This window comes from Melozone crissalis, unplaced genomic scaffold (assembly GCF_028551555.1).
Source record: "Melozone crissalis strain CALT ecotype California unplaced genomic scaffold, PUWL_Pcris_2 ptg000016l_1, whole genome shotgun sequence".
Lineage (NCBI taxonomy): Eukaryota > Metazoa > Chordata > Aves > Passeriformes > Passerellidae > Melozone > Melozone crissalis.
In genome coordinates this window covers 10,876,390-10,896,247 of record NW_026535794.1, presented here as the reverse complement: position 1 = coordinate 10,896,247, position 19,858 = coordinate 10,876,390, and the positions used below count along the sequence as shown (strand labels likewise).

Here is a 19,858-nt window from a genome sequence, read left to right as displayed (position 1 = left end):
TCCTCAACCAGACAATATGATTGGGTGATAGGATTGAGCCCTTATGATGTTCATGAATATAAACATTAAATAACAGCAGCAGAAATCAATGTCATGTCTTAAATCTTCATGATTATTGTCTGTCAAATGCTACCTTTAAATGAGAGGCATGCAAAATAAGCATTTATTAGCATCCTTTTCTGGTATGTGTAGCAAAAAATTAGTTTTCTGTGTTGATGGTGCATAAATTTGGGATTAAATGCACAAGAATCAGTGTGCTACAAAGTTCAAAAGTCATAAAAATGAAAGTGCTTTAAAATTATGTCTGAGATTAAATTTACTGTAGAAGTTGGTGTTCTAGTACTTACAGCGCCCAATGCTTAAATCTAAAGTTTAGTAAGAGGCACATCTTGAAAACAGTATTGGAACACGATGACATTTTTCCAGAATTTTTGTATTTTGAAAGATTCTTAGCCTATTGTTAACTAGAATGCATTTCTCTTCACTTCCATGGCAGCAGAGTGAAAACCTGCCTTCTCTTGTAACTTAGAGGCTGCTGGGGATCATTTATGTCAATTGAAAGAAAAGTTGTTATTTGCTTGTGGCGTTTATCTCCATTTAATCTAATGTGGATAAAAACCTGCAATAAATTTATGGGACAACCTATAGAAACAGCATAAATACGTAGGAAATACAGACGCAGACTTGAAAACATGGGAAGATGAACTGTGGTAGCATGCTGAGTTATCAGGCCATGAAAGAGAAAGATTATCTCTGTGGAATTGTTCAGCAGTGCTGGCATGAGTCAGACCAAATCGTGTTTGCCCTCTGGAAGGCAAGGCTTTGTTATGCGGAAGAATTGAAATATCTCTGTCTAAAAATAGTAGACAAGCAAGTGTCCATGAAGAATGCAAAGTTCATGTTTCTTTACATTTTATTTTTTGCCTCTGGTCTCCAAACCTGCTATGATTGACTTTTTTCTTTTCTTAACTAAAACTGACATAGTCAAAATACAGAGGTTATACAAGTGATATGCATTGGCTCTTGCAAGTGATTGACAACATGCTGTGTTCTTTTTACTTAGAAAAACTAACACAGTAATCCATGAGAAGTGTATTTGTCTGGGTCTTTTCTATTTGCAGATGTCCACAAGCTTTAAGTAAAATCAGATGTCAGTGAAGAACTTACAACCTAATTGTATAATTCTTTTAGCCTATTGGTTGTGTGATTGCAGATATACAGCCTTGTTTTAATCAGTGCAAATTTTATTTATTGAAATTATACTACACATTATAGTTTAGTATAATAATTTTGTGCATGAATTTTAACACCTGTTCCTGTGTTGGGGGAAAAAAACCTCAAATGGTCTCCTTTCCTCTGCCTTTTGCTTTTCTGCCCTTTGACATTAGAGGTACATGGTTAAACCTTTTAACTTACTTTTCACAGAAAATCATTCTGCCCCTCCAGATGTTACCACTTACACCTCAGAGCACTCAATACAAGTAGAAAGACCACAAGGATCAACGGCACGGGTGGCACCAAAGTATGGCAATGCTGAGCTTATGGAGACTGGTGATGGTATGTCCCAAAACTGAACTGGGGTTATTTTGAGTATCCTGACCTTTTTAATGGTTACTGTATGCATCTGCTCTTGGTTTTTGGGTGTTTTTGTGGCTTTTTTTCCAGGGCACTTTTCACTTGTAAACACAAAGTTGCAGCATCTTTACAGTTCTAAAATAAGCTGATCTCAATGAAGATAACATAGAGAAATATTTATTAATCAGTGGAGCTGACTCCCCATAGAAACTGTTTGGTAAAAACCCCCAGAGAATCTCTTTAGATTTGCCATTATCATGCTGCCTGGCTGCAGCTAGTCTGTTTTTTTTAAATGACAGAATGTGAGATCCTAGCATGGCTACATCTTGAAAATTGCCATATTTGAAATTTTATTCTCTAATGTTTTGTTAGTTCGGCTTTTTGGCTTTTTTTTTTTTTAACAGGTATTTGTAAACCCTTCCTTATTTACTGCTCCTCTTTTCTAAAACTTACCAAACAATATTTCACCATAGCATGGAATTGTTGACCAAGTGTACTCTATCTAAACTTAGTAGCTTCAGCTCTGAACACCACTTGGTAAAAGATTTGGAGCCAACCTTATGGAAGGGTAAGAAGTTGAAATTCCTGCAATGCAGTGACAGAAAGCTATTAGTTCAGGAACAGATGATGTGCACATTGGAGAGGTTTTGCACTCAGCTAGAGAAGAGAAAGGGGGAGATGATTGATGGAACTATTTTATAAAAATGCTCCTTGCCCCAGACTGCTGCTCAGAGCTGTGTTTTCCAAAGTGCTGTATGGGCAAGCCTGCTCCCTTTGGAGATTTCTGGCTGGTGGGATTGGCTGCAGGGATGTTCAGAGGATATAGGGGCATGCTGAAGTAATACAAAGACGTGAACCATGTTTTAGATGGATGCTGGACAGATGTCCCCTGCAGTGTAAAAATAACCCAGAATAAATGATGGGGCAGAGCCTATGACCCACACTCTTCACCAGCCTAGTCAGTCAGTGTTGGTGTGGCCAATGACCATGGGGAGGGCCAGTCCAGTTTTCTCACTGACCATTGCTGAGGCAATTCTCTCAGGGTACTGAATTTTGCTGTAGGGACATTTTTCCCACTGTGCTTCTCTCCCTCAGTCTGTGTGCTGCTTCCCCTCTAATTTTGCAACCTCTCTCTGACATTATTGTATTGATTTCATTTACATTAGGTGTCACTGTTCCTTTTTGCTTGTGTGTTTTGATGTTAAACACTCGAGCCACAGTATGGCATGAAACTGTAGTTGTGGTGGCCTTGCAGTCCTAGACCTTTCCTCACCCCCCTGATGTCTGGTGGGTGCAGCACAGCCACTGACTGATGTCTCCATTGATCCCTGTCCTGCAGGAGTGCCAGTGAGCAGCAGAGTGTCAGCAAAGATCCAGCAGCTGGTCAATACCCTCAAACGGCCCAAACGACCGCCATTACGGGAGTTCTTTGTAGATGACTTTGAGGAATTGTTAGAAGGTAAAATGACCATTTTTCAAAAGGTTTGGGGATCGCTTATGAAAACTCTGTAAAATGTTTGTCTCCTACGTTGACTTTCTAGAAAGACAAGTAAGCCCTTCCTGTACTGGCAAGTACCAAAACCCCAATGGTATTCAGTGGAAACTGCTGGTAGTAAGCTTGGACATAGTGCTATGGAGTCAAAAGTGTTTCTTGTTTGCTCAGCTCCTGGTTCTGCTTGCAAAGAAATGACAGAAGAGAGTGTAGGGAAGCTTTGCTTTGAGAGCATTCAGCTGTGGGTTACAGCCAGTGCTTTGGAACACCAATAAGAGAAAATATGTTAGTGAGGGAACATGTTAACAGTTTTACAACATCCTTTGTGTAACAGTGAAGTATGAAAAATGAACTAAATGTAAGATAGAAACAAAGATAAAGTCAATAAATGGAACTTTTTAAAAAAAAAAGACCAGCGCTTTGAGAATCAAGATTCACCAGGATGTGGAAATTTAAATAGTCTTCGCAGGAATTCATAAGAAAACGTGTAACAGAACACGACTTAAATCAATCTGTTACTTGTTAAAGTACATTTTTGTCAGTAGCTCTGCAGTCCATCTCATTACTGCTTTTTTTTCCAGGAAAAAGTATTCTCCATCTCTCTTTAGGAATAAAGAAAGGTTTACTGTTTTGAAGATAAATATATGCATGCTGCCTCAGCAGTTTCTTTCCCTTCTTGTAGAACCAGTGTAAGAACAAGGACTTTTCATTCCTGAGGTGCATCAGTTGCTTGATCTGTGCTAAATTTAAAAGGAAATTATTCTGTTACATTTCTCTGTTGCTTCTCACTACCTTCTTACATGTCGCTGTTTTCAGAACATTTTGCAAAGTTAACTTATTCTCTTGATTACACAGGTGTACACAAGGTATAGAATTTACATGGTAACTGTATATCTTTTCATAATCATAAGTTCAACAGCCAGATCCAAACCAGCCAAAGCCAGAGGGAGCTCAGATGTTGGCCATGCGTGGGGAGCAATTAGGAGTGGTTACAAACTGGCCCCCTTCCCTGGAAGCAGCCCTGCAGCGATGGGGAACCATCTCACCAAAGGCTCCTTGCCTAACCACTATGGACACCAATGGAAAACCACTGTACATTCTCACTTATGGTGAGCACTCTTCGAACTGTTTGTGCTTTTATACATTCTGTATGGTGTGTGTAGTGAATGCATAAATGTAGAGTGAAAAAAGCCTCATAATGATGCACCTGTTCCATTTGTGAGTAGGGTAAGACAGCTCTGAAGCTGTTGATGTCTCAGTATGGCTTGCTGAGATGTCACAGTATGATTTATTTCAGACAGAGGAAAAGAGCTGAGTAGATATACCCATGGAATAGCAGATTATAAATTAAACCCACCTTTTAAATAGAAATGTGCCCTAGGTCAGATTTTCCTGAAGATTGATGTCCAAATCCATTGCCCTTGGATATCAGCCAGGCTTTGTTCTGCAAAAGCCTAACGTGGTCTACAAAATTCATCAGCTTCCTGAAGAAGTTAATAGGATTTTTTTTTCCCTTTTTTTACTGACATTGTAGTAAGTGTGATTTGAATTATTTCTCCTGATGGGTTAATTGTACAACTAGCAAATGTACCCCCTTGAAATAGATTTGCCAGGATATATTTTAGTGTGACCTTCGGTATGTTCATGTTCAATATACACTGCTTGACAATGTATTGCAACCAAGAAAGGCCAAATAAAAATCAACATAAGGATATCTCTGACAAATAACTCCCATATTGCTTCTGATTTTGAGATGTTCAGGGGACATTTGGGAGATGTTCAAAGGAATTATTATGAATGTCAGACTTTAAAAGTGAGTTGGGACATTTCTGTATGCTATTGAGATGGATATAAAAATTATTTTGCTTTTTTATTTCTACCTTCTCAGGGACTTGGATTTCTGTGCAGAGAATGTTGTTACATGCTCTGATATAGAGGTCTGTCTGTTTTGTTCAGTGCTGAACATTCATTTCCATTCAGGAATCAGACCCAGATGTCTCTGGCCAAAAAGTTCTCTGCCACAAGTTAGGCACTGCAAATACAGTTAAAGGCTTTTAAAGCATAAGAGAACCTTTGCAACTGAGGGTCATGCATGAAACATTTTCCCTTCAGGTGCTTCAGAGTTAAGAATTGACTTAATTTCAGGGGCAAACATACTATTCACTATTGATGAATGTTTTTCTTCCTTAAGGACATTTACTTGAAACTAGGGAAGAATTTTAAAGTTTGCAATTACATGTTTGCAGAAGTCATGTCATCTACTGAATGCTTTAAATAAATTGGACAGGAAAGGAAATTAAGCTATTACTGAGAATCAGACCATTTTTCTGAATTTGGGATTCTGTCCAGAGAGTCTGAGCATATGTCCTGCTTTGCCTGAGGCTGTGGGGTGAGCAAATCAACCCAAGGAACATATCTGCATGGCTCATGGAGCCACCTAGCCTGCTTCTCTGTTCTAAAATAACTCTTTCCTCTTCTGCATTATCTGAATCTTGAGAAAAGTAGGACTAAAATTCGTGTTTTCTCACCTTTCATTTGGCAGGACTTTGAGATGTGGTTTTCCTGTTGCCTTTGAGTAGTTTCCTGAGGTCAGGAAAAAATCACTTTTTTTTTTTTTTTTTCTTTTTTTGTCTTCTTTTTATAGATAAAATAAATTGCAAACCAAAACATTTCATAGATTTGCTGAATTCTTCTCTGCTGGGTGCATTTAACACTGATATTTTTTTCATGGGAAATGTTCATTTACTATGCCATAGTAGTTTCCTTAAATGAAAACTGCTTTGGAAATGTCATTAACAATACAGCCACCTGCGATTTCACTGGTGTCTTTATAGATGATTTTGCTGTAGCTAGTCCACCTTCTGTGCCTGCAATATTTTCTAGCAATTGCAGGCATGGCAGTTTTTAACTTGAAAATTAATAGACATTAAGGCTTGAAATCATTAAAGACACTCCTACTCATGACTTTTTGTCCTTGTGCATAGTTCCACTGGCCCTGGTAGTAATAAACTTTTGAAGGATGAGCTTAGCCACAATCCTGCCACGTGGTATTACTGTGACACTCCATTTCCTCATGTGCTTGCTATGATCAGGTGACTAAAATTTTAACTATAAGCCCTGACAATTTTCAGTAGCCTCTAGTGTGTATTCCACAGTTATTTAAAGAAATACCATTATGAATTTTCATATGTTTCACAAATCTTCATGAATTATAAGAATAATTCTAATTTTCCAGAGTGTTGGTTTTTGAGATGTTGTCATCACTTGCATCTCCTCTTGAATACTTTACCTCTCATTATTATCTTTATTTTTTGCTACAGTCTTTTCTCACACCCCCTTGTCATGGAAATCCTTTTCCTTTATCTTACAACTTTCCAGTTAAGAGGAGGCTTCTCTTGATGTAATTTGATTTCATTCTCAGTATCTTCTCCAGTTTTTTGTCACTGCATGGGTGAATTCTAGGTTTGCCTGCTTATCCCACACTTTTTTCCACCTTTCCAAGATGATTTCCAGGAATGTCTTTGTAGCTATCAGCTAGATCAAGGCCCATCTAGAGCAGGAGTCCTAATGCCCTTAACACCAAGCATATTTACCTCCTTTTTTGTGGATTGTTGTAGACAATACTGCCTTCCCATCCATCTTTGAGGCTGTAACTAGAGTGCCATACACAGCTCAGACATCCATCCATCTCTCTTTCTCTCTTTCTCTCTTTCTCTCTCTCTTTCTCTCTCTCTCTCTCTCTTCCTCTCTCTCTTCCTCTCTCTCTTCCTCTCTCTCTTCCTCTCTCTCTTCCTCTCTCTCTCTTTCTCTCTCTCTCTCTCTCTCTCTCTTTCTCTCTTTCCTTTTCTTTCTTTCTCAGCCATTCTGTGTCCAAAACTCACAGGTTATTTTAGGAGGAAATCTTTTCTAATTGAGGCATTTTGCTGCATCTACTTGGTGAAACCTTGGTGACCTTGGTCTTGATTCTTACATCAGGCTCTCTCCTGGCCCTGACAAACACAGTGCTGGCCTCTTGCGTCTATCCAGGATGCTTTCTTATTTTCCCTTGGTGGCTTTGCATGCTGAAAAGGAGTTCTGAGAGCCCACAAAATTCTGCTTCTCCAAAGTCTTCCTCACAACTTCCCTTTGCTGTCCCTTGCAGAGACACCTCTGAGGGCTCAGGACAGAGCCATGGCAGACAGAGCTGGGGCAGTGCTGCAGGGCCCACCTTGTGTGGTGCACTGGGATTTCTCCCCTGAGGGTGCTGATGTGGATTTGTGTTCCTGTGGCTTTGAGAGGGGAGTGCTCCAGGTTGTGAAGGGCTTCTGGACCAGAGGGGAACTAATTTAAAGAAGTTGCACTTCCAGCTGTTGCTTAAAATCATTGCTGCCCTCCCATTTATCGTCAGGAGTTCATCAAATTTGTATTGCCTTGTATCTCCTCTGTCTTTTTCTGCATGTTTTTTGATCTTCTTGTCTTCATAGCATGTCAGGACTGTTTTTTTCCACGTGTCTCAGATTACTTTAGATAGAATAAATGTATAACTGCACTTGCAGACTTGATCCTTTTTTTCAAGCAAGTGTTTGAAGCGTTTGCCTCAGTTCTTGAAGCTCTTCTCAGTGCCCCAGTTGTAATCTTTATTTAATGTACTCAAAATTCTTAAATTCTTTCTAGTGAATGAAACACTATGAATATCACTTATTTCTCAAATATTTTGTTCCTCTGGGAACTTGTTTAAGTGGAGAACATCTTAGTTAAGTTATTCTCAATCCCTTTATAAATCAAATCACTGAATATGCATAAATTGAAATGTCTGAGATATGGGAAGGAAATATGTCTTTATCAGGTTTTATGAGAGTCTGAACTCTGACTAGAAAAGTAATGTGTACTTTGAGGAAAAGGAAGACAATATCTGGCTTAAAGTTAATCAGAGTAGTGAGGCATTTGGTTTTGGTATTAATAATGAACTGCTTAGTGATTTCTTAGAGGAGAAATATGAATAAAGGACAATTAAATCCTGTGTAGTTCTTATGGTACCAGAACTACTTTTCTTACTTAAAATGATTATTCTAAGGAGAACCAGAATGCCTGGGGAAAAAATAAAGTGTTGAAAGTAATTAATCAATAAACAAGTTTTGAGCTTTCTTTTTGTGACCATTGTTAAAAACAACAAAATGAGTACCAGTTAAATTTGTCTGATTCAAAAAATCTAATTTCCTTTATCTACCACTATTTGTAATCAGATTTTTTGAAACCATTTTCAGTAGCTCTGATGTAGTGTTTCCCACATCAGAGACTTCAAGGCTCAGAAAAAAGAGCAGATGTGACTCTCTGGGCAGAGGACAGCTTCTTCCATTTGGGTTCTGTGGAGAAGGAAATGCTTGGCAAATGGCATTTGTTTGGAAATGAATTGCTGACTTTAAAAGTAATTTTAAAGCAATTGTAAATATTTTGGGGCCAAAGGGATCCTGCCTCAGCAGAGGTGATGTTGCTCATACTGGAGATATCCTGGCATACCTTAAAGGCAGCAGCAGGCCAAAACCAGCCAACCCCAAGCCATTCTGCACCTGGTGTGCTATGTACACCCTTTCCTGACCTTTCTGTGAGAATGCCCCAGACCTGGAATTTCACAATTATCAGCAGGAGAGAGACAGATTCAAGATCCTTCTGACCAAGTAGCTGCATAACCAAACTGTCCTTACCTCTGAAATAACTCAGGACTCACAGAAGTATGAATAGCCATGGTTTAAATCCCCAGACAGATAGTAATCTTATGATTGTTCAAGACTTTAAATCTTTATTTCTTTAATAAAAAACCTGAAAATTGCTGGATTATATAATTCAGACTTCAATATCAAGCACTGTTATAGCAAGATTGCTTCTATTCTGAGTGTGTCTGGAGTCCTTAATTCTCTGCAACAGAATATTTTTGTTCTTTTTCTCTGGATTTTTTTATCCCAAAAGACAACAACTTCATTTTCTGTTTAGGCTGGATGTAAAGAGTTCATGAAGAAAGGATTACCAGAGCAGTAAAGCTGCAACTATTATTTTGCAAAGCAAATTAGAAAGCCCCTTTACCTGCATAACATTAGGAAGTTTGCCATTTACCCTAGTTTTAATAAATGCTCTTGTTTTTATTTAATACAAAGAATGATGTACTGTGGTATTGAGAAAATGAATATTTGACAAAATTATTTGCAGTTAAACTTTGGCAGCCTCGCAGTTGCTGTGCACGGAGATTGGTAAGCACCCCCTGGTTTGGCTTTGTTGAGTTAGTGCTGTGTGGTTCTGAAAAGTGTCCTGAAGACAATCAGGAAATTCATGGTGGTTTGTTTTCTGAGTTTTCTCCCTGATACAGCTTTTCTATTAAAACCCTCTTTACATTCAACACAAACATTTAGTCTTTTTACAGATTTGGAAAGGAAGAGGAAGGGGATTTACCTCAGCGTCATGTGAAAAATATCTAATTTTTGTTAACAGATCCCTTTTTGTGTGGTTTTTAACACCTTGTGGTTTTCTTTACCTTCATACTGTGTTGCTTAACCAGATGGGACTGGGTATTAACTCCCTTCACTTGCTAAATTTTATTGCCATCTAAGTAGAGCTAAAAAAAAACGAAGATGACTGATTACAAAACATATCATTGCTGATGTACAGTTTATTCTGCTCAACTAAATCAAAAGCCCAGTGGCAGGAGGAAAAGGCCTGGCTCCACATGGGTGCTAAGAGTGTTTGTCACAGCTGCCAGAAGGCGAGGTGCCTTCTCCATCCTGTCCTTCCCAGCATTTCTGCACATGTGATGCCTGCCAGATATGGCTCACATTCAGAGGCAGAGTGGTGCTTGCTGTTACTCACTGGACAGTGGGAACTCTCTGCTCAGTTTGCAAGTGTGTAAAGAACCTGAAAGGCCTCCCTGCAGCAGCGTGCTGCTAGGGCATGGGAGTCTGGCAGCAGCCAGAAGTGGCTCTGTGAAAATCTTTAGAGGAAGATTTATTTCGGTAAATAAGCAATTAGAAGTTAGGCAATCATAGATGGACAGAAAAGCTCTGTTTCTTACCATCTCATGGAGTTATACAAGATTTTGGAAAGGAGCAGCACAATTAGCAGCTCAGTGGGAGGTAGGACCAAGAAAATAAATTGTGGTAGAAACAAGGTGTGCATCAACTGCCTGTTGTTGGGGTTTTGCTTTCCAAAATTAGCTAGGGGAACTCTACCAGTCTACTTTGTATGGGAAATGGTTTTGTGACCTGAAAACGGAGGGTTTTGAATTTGTGTTCCTGAGCATCCAGTGCCCGATGTTACCTATGATAGGAGTGTGTGACTGGCAGTGCCAGCCCCGGGTCTGCAGAGCCTGGGCCCCTTCCAGAGGGAGCCCTTGTGCCTTAAACACCATGGGACACTTCTGTAGATGACATAACAATCCTTCATTCTTTAAATGCATGAAAGGAGCTGTTAATATTTGTCTAGTGAGATCAGGGCCTGACAGGCACAAATCCTGTGCTGGTGTGGTGGGTAGTTATGTTGTTTGCAAGGACCCTGCTGCACTGGGGATGGGGACAAGAGTGCCAGGAGCAGGAGGGCTCACAGGGTATGGTGTTATGGCAGGGAAGCAGCAGAGCAGCTCCAGGCTCCAGCACTGTGCTGTGCTGCAGAAAGGGCTGAGGCATGTGGCACAGCTGGGAAAGAGGAGCTCTGGCACTGAGCTGGGACACGGGCTGCTCCACTCACCACCAAATGAAGCTGTTGCTTGAGTTTCCTACAACCTCCCCGCTGTCTCCAAGCCAGCTGAGAAGATTAATGGCAGTGTGTCTGTCCAAGGAGGGCTGGTGCTTCACTGAACTTGGGCTGAGGACAATGGGATGTATTCCTAGTGGCCCAACCAGATTTCCTCTGGAGCCTGTGGAACGAAGCGATTTATCCTGCATGGGGATGGGCCCTGAGCCCCAGCCCAGGGTGACAGCCTTGGCTGGAGCACAGCTGGCCCCTCAGCAGGCCTCCCACTCCCACAGCACAGATGTGGCACTGCCTGCAGGTCACAGCAAGGTCACAGCTTCGGGATTTGCGCGAGAGGTTTTAGCAATCGGCTTTTTTCCCAGCAGCGTCTAATCCCTCAAGTTTGCAAAGGAAGAGTTGCTCTGAATTGCAGCCTAGGCAGAACCAAGGAAGGAAACACTTCAAAGATTTCCTTCTGTATAACATCCTCTGTTTCTCAGAGCTGTTCTCCTGCAGACATGGAGTCCTCTGTGTTTCTCTTGGTGTCAGGCTGGGGAGGGCAAACAGCCAAGGTGACAAAACAGACCCACGGCTCAGTCCACACCTGGTCAGGAGTTTGTGCCCATCCAGAAGCCACTGATCTGGCCTTGATCATCCATACATCCCTAGCTCCAGCCTCTGGGTAACTGCTCCTTTTGTGGCCCTTTTTTAATTTAGCTTTTGGAACACAGCTGTATACCCTGCTAGAGAAATTACAGAGTTCCTGTTGAACAATTCAGTTCAGGATCTGCCTGGACTTTGCTCTGCTCGCTCACCAGAGTGCCTGGGGGTCCCTGCCTGCCCCTGGCAGCCCACAGTGTTCCAGCCCCTTCCCAGCTGAATGCAAGCAAGCTGCTTCACTCCAGTTTGCCACAGTTTCATACTCAGAGGCATGCGTGCCTCAGTTACTTAACACAGGTTGGTATCACACCAGTAAACAGAGAAGGAAAGGGCTGTGGTGACAGAAAATTCAAGTCTTTTCTGGCCCCTAGAAAATATTGTGGCCATTTTTGTGCAGTTCAAAGTGTATTCAAACAGAAAGGTGAGGAATTAGGAAGGCAGTCTTATATTATCTGTGTCTTAGAAGATGAAATAAAATTTTGGCAATAAAAGAGCATCATGACAAAATGTGTTTAAACTTATTTAAAACTCTGCTAGAAACTACTCCTTTAAATTTTGTTAGACTTTGAGAGAACTTAATTTTGGCATTTATCCAGGACTCTAAGGAGGAAATTATTGTATTGCATACCTGGGCACCTCTGAAAGAATGCATCTCAATACTGTAACATGAATAGCCCTTAGATTTTTAAAGAAAATATTTGATGGTACATTTGATAGATGAAAAATTAGCATGAATGTGTCACAAATGTAAATTTAAGACCTGTTACAGCTTTAATCTTTAGAGCTCAGACATAACTTTTCACAGCAGCTCCTTCAAATGTTCATTTCAAGTTTTAAAGTGTTTTGTGTAAAGATGGTTCTCTTTTGCAATTCAGAACTTTTTCCAGGCTTTTGATTTCCATTCTCCAATATTCTGTATCATTACTAATTGCTCTTTTAACTTTGTTGCCACTGAAGCTTTAATCTTGAAAAATTTAAGTAAAAAGACTATTTGCTTTCTTAAGGCCTCCTTTTTTTTATCCCACTCACTTGTCAAGTTCAAGTCTTAACTGTAGCAGTAGCGAGGATTTCAAAGACTTTCTTTCCATCAAATGCAGGTAGTTCTGTGAGAGTTAATCCTGCAGACATGCTCCTGTGTCTGTGCTGAGTTTCCAGTGAAACAGAATTGTGTTCCTTTCTGAGCAGCAAGACAGTTCAACATGCAAATACTGGAGTAATTCTAATAAATTAAAAACTTTGCAAAGCATAGTTTGATGATACTATATTACTGTTTTCATAAGAAATAATTGCATTTAGTACTTTCTCCATAACAAGCAGCAGTGACCCTTCCAATTTTCCTAAAGTGGGAAAAAATAGAAAATCTGGCCTTCTCATCTTACTTTCTATTTACATCGGATTTGCACTTAAAAATGATTCAGTAGTATTGCATTTTATAACCAGGATGTGGAGGTTCTTTTTATAGCAACTGCTTGGCTTAGTTATAAATAGCAATAGTGCATGTTTGGGGCCTGAACTGCTGAACTCCATAGGTAATCCTTTGTCAGAACCTATTATCGTTTCAGTCATTGCTGGGCATGAATTAAAGATTTGTTGCTGTCAGAATGAATAGTGCTTAAAGGCAGTACCTGGGGCCAGCCAGGCACAAGGGGTGCTGAACTTGGTGCTGTTCACATGGAAGTAACAAGGTCTCTAAACAAAGGGCATCTGGAAGAGCAGAGATGCCAATCACTTGAAGGATTAATGAAAGACTTGTAATGTGGGCAAAGAGGTCTTGGGGAAATAATTTTTCTTTATTGAATATTGGAGTGGGGATTTGATAAGGATTAGATAAGAGTGGTGCTGGAAAGGTGAAGAAGGGAGGAGAGAGACAATAAGGAGGGGTAACTGGGGCAAGTGAAATGAATGAGAGAAGGGAGGGTATGGGAGCAGGTGAGAAGGAAAAACCAAGTTAAATGAAAGAAGGCCTAGGATTAAAAGTGAAGCAGCCATATGCGCTAAGGTTCAGAGGGTCCCTGCTGCTTCAGTGTGCCCATTTTCTGTTTGTTGGGGTTTTGTTTTCTTTGCCTCTGCCTCTTGGGACTCCTTTCCTTTTTCCTTGGTGAGAAAACTGCCATGCTCAAAACAGAACATCACCCTTGAGGTCAGTCTGTGCTGAAATGTGCTGTGTCCACCTTGCTACAGCTGAGGTGGCAGGGTGATGTCTGGACTTGATGATGTACCAGCCCCTTCTAACAGTGAATTTCAGAGTCAAGATCCAGTTTTCTCCAAAGTAAAACACTTCTGCCATAAAGAAAGCTATTCTCACTTTTCTTTTTGTTTTTAAAGTGCTGCTGTCTTGAAAAAAGAAGTTCAAAGAAAATTTCTGATAAGTATTTAAGTATTTCCAGTAGTCCCAGTAGTGGTGTCATATTTAGTTGGAAAACTAATATAAATGTTCCTACTGTGTGGTTTTGACTTCTCAGGTATTCTTTCTCATTAATAACCTTAAAACATAAGAATCTCAGGTATTCTTTCTCATTAATAACCTTAAAACATAAAACATATATTAATTTTGAAAATTTTGTGTTGCTAGGCAAACTTTGGACCAGAAGTATGAAGGTTGCTTACAATATACTACATAAATTAGGCACAAAACAAGAACCAATGGTACGACCTGGAGACAGGGTGAGTATCTCAATGATTATTTGTAATAGTTCAAATGCAAATATTGACAAAGAGAGAATGAGATATTTGGGGTGCTCAGAGGAAATTAGTGAAGTGAAATAATGGGATGTGGGACAGGGTGAAATCTGCTCTTTCCTCCCTAAGACTGATCATCCAGATGTTTTGAACTGCATGTTAAGTAACCTGAGCTGGTACCCCCGAACTTCAAGTTGTGGCAACATAACAACATAAACATTCCCATGGAAAGTGATTTTTGGACATTGAACAACAGTCTGTTTTGCAAAAGCTTGCTTATAGAGCCTGGAGGTGTCATGTGGAAAAAAACTGACTTACTAATGACTTTGTAGTTGTTGAGTTGGTAAAAACAAGAGAAGCGTTATGGAGGACAAAGACAAGCAAAGTCAGCACATTTTGGCAGCCAGTTGAATAAATAAGTGACACTGACTGGTAACAGAGAGAATATTTCCATTCCTGTTCTGACTCTGATGCAGCTACTGCTAGAGGCTGAATCTAAGTAGATGGATAAAGAGAGCAAGAGTTGCAGAGGTAGCACTTAAAGATGTTAAATGAAGACCAGAACATCCTTTGGTTTTGCTAACAATGTACTTACAACCCTACCCCTTTGACTGCCGAGGCTGGCTTAGCCTGCTGCTCATTTTGTCTGCCAGAGTGCGCATAGAAAATTCCACAGGTCCCGTTCCAGTTTGGATCCAAGCCATGGAATGGATATTCCAGAACAAATTTGTCAGAAATGCAAATTTTAGTCCTGCCCTAGTGCTTAGAGTTGTGAGTGTGGGATTAAGTTTCCCCCTGCAGTGTCTGATAGCAATTCTCAAACTGTTGCTTCACTTGATCCTCTTGTGCCACATGTGAGAAACATGTCTGCTTGCATTACACATGTCTTAGGGCTTCAAAAATGAAAGCATGCATTAATGCTTCCCAGAAGGAAAAAAAGAAGAAAAAAAACCCAAAAGTGAAGTCCTTCCTGTGTTTCTTTTTGAAATAAATCATAAAGAAATTAACTGAAGAATCTCTAGATCCTTAATCTAAATTGCTTCCTACAATGGCATTCAGCCAGGACTAGGATCTGAAGACTCTCTTTTACTTACAAGTGTGTCTCTAAGCAACAGCAGAAGCAGCAAGTTATTCAAGTGTACACATCAAAACAGTCCACCCAGAAATCTCCAAAAGGATAAAGTTCACCCACAGGCAATGTGCATCTCTCCTTATTTACTGTGTGCTGCCTGCCCATCTTCATAGTCATTTTCTGCCGCAGTCACTGGCATCTCCTAACGTTAAGAAAGGATTTGTGGATAGTTCAGGCTGAAAACTGGAAGTTTAGCTAGCACAGGACATGTAAGGAACAAATTGCAGCTCATCTAAAATAAGTCAGCCTAGATTAGAGTGAAACAAATGTTTGTAGCTGAGTGCTGAAAGCATATGCTTTGTGTTGTAAAAACCTCTTGCCTGGCATCCCTGTGTAACAGGAACGTGATCATTTGAGGCAACTTCACATTGAAGATGAGGTGTTACAGCACTTCTGGTGCTCTAGGCTGTGATTCTGGCTCTTACACCCCTGTTGTAATAACAAGAAAGCTTTCTGACCTCTTTGAAGATGACTTTATTCTATGTAATGTGTGTTGTGTGACAACACTTAAAGGCAGTTTTAAATACTAAATGAAATACAGGCACATATTTCTGGTCATTTCCAAATGAGAATGTATTTGTTTCCTTATTTTGATATGTATAAAATAGTTTATATTTTCTCTTTAAAAACAACTTCTGTCAATGCAATCTGTTTTTCATGACTACCATTACCTCACCTTTTAGGTTCTTTGTCTGAGCCAAGAAGTAAACGAACGTGCCTGCATCTCCTTCCTTGTTTCTGGTATTATACGTGGCAAAGTGCATTTGCCTTCTATAGTAACTTCAGAAATTTAACCTTGCATCACCCCAGACAGCTGCCTGGAAATTAATCTTGCTCTCTGAAATATCTACTAGCTAACCAGATTCTCATCTGCTAATATACACTGTATGATTTTGTTCCTTCAGCCCTTTTTGCTTTTACACACATTATTTATTTATTTGGTACAAGTCTGTTAGTGATTAATGTTTTTTGGAGAGGAAGTTAATGCCTCATTCCCACTGGACTTCAGTGAGATTTTTTTCACCTCTGTCAGCTCCTTTTCAAAGATTCCCAGCCAAAACTTCACTGCCTTTATGTAAGCAAAGACCAATGCAAAACCTAAGAACCCTCAAAGTATATTTTGGGATCTTTCAGATGTTTGCTGGGCTCAGCAATCTCTACCACCCCACCCCCCCCCCCCCCATGCACCTGGCAAAATCCCTGTATTTCCATTTGCATATAGTAAGCTCTGCAGAGCCATCTCCAGCATTTGGATTGTTTAATGTGCAAGTATCCAGATAAAGTAGCAATGGAGAATTATGAGGTTAAAGTCTTCATCCTAAAACCAGAGATATTTTTGTCCCACTTGGACAAGGCTGGTTAGATTTCTTCTAGTTTGAAGAAATCAAGTTGATGTATGGAAGATGTCTACTTTTGAAGCCTTGTGAAAATTCTGGGAACACTTACAGTCTCCAGTAACTGAAGCTTGGAGCATACGTGGAAACGTCATGATTTTACTTCAAGGAAACTCCAGTGGATGTTTGGCAGTACCAGTTGTCAGTCTCTCTGTGTCTGGATTGAAGGCACTTGAGACAGTAGTTCATGTTTGGACTCAGGTGTTTATTATTTCTTATCAGTAAAACAGTCTCACAACCATAAGTTCGACAGCTTTTCATTAGAAGGCACAAAATGGCCAACAATCTCTTCTTACGAGGTCTTTTAAGACTAAACTATCCAATTAAGAAGTGACACCTAGATTATTTTCCCTTTTAACCCAATAACTGATCCCACAAAGCCCACAATGTGGATTTTTCTGCCCAATTACAAAACGCCACCCAAACGCAAGAAGAAGAAGGAAGAAGAAGCATGAAGAAAAAACCCAGGACAGCACCCTGTGCCCTCCATCTTGCTTCCATCCACAACATACTAAAAATCCCAAAACCTAAATTTCTCACCAAGTGATACACCTACACTACTCTGTATAATCTATTTCACACTTTTGTGGATTCTAATTTATCTTGAAGTTTAGGAAACTTTCTCCATGAATGAGGGTCAAAGTCAGTGCTGCCCTGGGGGTCAGGGCACTCCAGAGCAGACAGAGAATATTCCCAGTGCCCTGGGTTTCCACAGATGTTGAAGCAGTCAAAAGTCAAGAGCTGCTAAGTAGTTTCAGCAAATGGCAAGGTTCTGTGATAATACACCCCTGTGCTATGTGTGAGCCCAGAGGAAAGAGGTTTGGAGTAATTTGCCATGCCTTTGCATGCCACTGCAGTGGAGTGTGCAGGAGTTACCAGCTGTGTTACAGCTGTTTAGGAGTGAGCTGGGAATGCCCATCTGACTGAAATGAAGTAAAACCACAGAGAGGATCCAGCCACTAAGGCCATACCCCAGTGAGAGCAGTCCTGTTCCTGCCCTTGCCAGGAGAGCCGTGGGCTCTCTGAAGTGGCTGGATCCTCTCTGAAGTGGCTGGATCCTCAGCAAGGCTGTGACCCCTCCTTTCTCCTTTCCCTTTGCCTGTGCAGGATCTCAGGCCTTGTCCTGTCTCAGGCAGGGCCTGCAGGGTTAAGCTGCACAGCTCAGACCCACTGAGCATTCTGGTGATCTGTGATTGGTTTTGGCATTCTTTTATCTAAACAATTCCCCAGCCCTAGCCCTGAAGCTGTTAAGTTCAACAAATCCACACCTAGGTTGGAATGTGATATGGGCAGCTCTGGATGTGATGTTTGCTTCTAGGTACCAGTTTTTGTGTGTACACAGCACGCAGAAACTTCACACTGGGACAGCAGGACAGTCCTGGAACAAAACTGTTGTATGAGGCAAAGTGTAGTGAAACAAAACAGTGTGTTAATGATTGGCATAGTGACATCCTAAGTCTGGATAATTTGATTTGGTCTCATGTACACTTCAGTTTCAGTAACTTCAAGCAAATTATTACATTAGAATCTGAAATCCTAATTCCATTTACTTAGGTTATTTAACACTGGTAAAGCAATCAGTTAATTCAGAACCAGATGAAAGGTGTTGTCAATGTAGGAAACAATGCAGCATGGAAGTATTTAACTACATCCTAAGTGAAAATAGTAATGAAAAGAATATTTATCAGAATAAATTCCTTCTGATTCCTCATTCATCTGTTATTAGGCATTTCAGTGGCTGTCTTAGAAGTGTTCCAGTATCGTCTGCATCCAAAAGGAAGCATGGAAGCTCCAATTACCATGATCTGACACCTAGGATAAAACATTTTTAATGTAAATTTCTCTCTTTCAGGTAACCCTGGTGTTTCCTAACAATGATCCTGCTGCTTTCATGGTGGCATTTTATGGCTGCCTGCTTGCAGAAGTTGTCCCCGTCCCTATTGAAGTGCCACTTACAAGAAAGGTGGGCAACTCACTTTCTTCTCTTTACTCCATTTTAGCACTTACATCAGAATAAATCACAACTGAACATAGCTTTTGAGTACATTTTTGTGGTTAGCTCACTCTGAATCTGAGGATACCAAGATAGTGCTGTGTGGTGAATTATATATAGTTCCTTCTGGTTTGTGATAGAAAATCTCAAGATGTGCTTGCAGTTTCAGCAAATGCAGCTCTGCATGGAAAATGAGAGGAAAAATTTTCAAGAGAACAGCTTTGCCAGTCATAGATGGATTACCTTTCTTGCCTTTTAAAGCCTTCTGGTGTTGGCCACTGACAAAGAATCATTGGCAACAACTGCTGATTTTCCACCTGTCCCTGCAACCCGAGCTCTGTTATAATGCCTCTGGTGCTGTGTGTGCTACTACAAAGCTGTTCTGGAAGTGCCTTCTCCTGTGTCTGTGTGCATGTGTGTCCCAAAGCTTCTGTCACCATGGTCACCTCAGCCAAGGGTGGCACTTGAACAAATTCAGCTCAGGACTTCTTGCCACAGAACATTCATAGAGAAAACTGACCACTGCTAATCAAAGGCATTTCACATCCAGTGCTGGTTCAAAGGTACAACCACATATCCCAGAGGAGTCTTAGGAGACAGCTAGACCAGTTCCAGCTGGAAGGAGAGTCTAGGGGCAGTGAGGAGTGGAGGTGAACCACAGCTGGGTCACTTAGATAGGTTCTGCAGAATCTGAGGATGTGTGCCTTGAAGGCTGTAAGAACAGCATAATGTATTTATTAATTACAAGGGTTGTTTTTGGTCATATCCCCTTAATTTGCCATGTCTGGCAGTTCCCACATATCCCTTGTATAATCACTCTTTTATTAGCTAGCACTAATAATGCATTACTTTAATTACTTGGTCTGGACTTGTTCACACAAAGAGAACAAGTTCACACTTGTTCTCTAATCTTTACAAGTTTTCTTTTTAAAGTGAATTGTTTTGGGAAATGTTGACTGAAGCCATGAGGTGCCAAGCAAAGGCCTGAGCAAATGTGCTTCATTGGTCACATTTTCAATATTTCCATTTTCAAGGGCTTTTCTTTGAAATATTCCAGTGTTAGGGTACTCTGGAGCAGAAGCTCAAATCTTTGTTTCATGGACAGAAGGAAGGACCAAGGGAAAGAGGAGACAGGATGTGCCCCAGCTTAAACTGTCTGAGACTGGAGGAAGGAGGCAGGAGAGCTGGAAAGGCCATGCAGGGGGAATGGATGGGACCTCAGCCAGCATGGCTGCTTTGGG

The 19,858-nt window shown here is 40.5% G+C and overlaps 1 protein-coding gene across 3 annotated transcripts in view; it reads left to right on the top strand.

The window, feature by feature from the left end:
• Positions 1-19,858, top strand: part of DIP2C (disco interacting protein 2 homolog C) — a 310,433-nt gene that overhangs the window by 199,684 nt on the left and 90,891 nt on the right. For 2 of the 3 annotated variants that reach the window (XM_054273406.1, XM_054273408.1), the window contains 5 exons: positions 1,426-1,557; positions 2,915-3,034; positions 3,979-4,176; positions 13,992-14,083; positions 18,477-18,587. In XM_054273406.1, coding sequence (XP_054129381.1) covers positions 1,426-1,557; positions 2,915-3,034; positions 3,979-4,176; positions 13,992-14,083; positions 18,477-18,587 — 653 coding nt within the window. The remainder of the gene's footprint in view (positions 1-1,425; positions 1,558-2,914; positions 3,035-3,978; positions 4,177-13,991; positions 14,084-18,476; positions 18,588-19,858) is intronic. The other variant, XM_054273407.1, reaches the window with a different exon arrangement.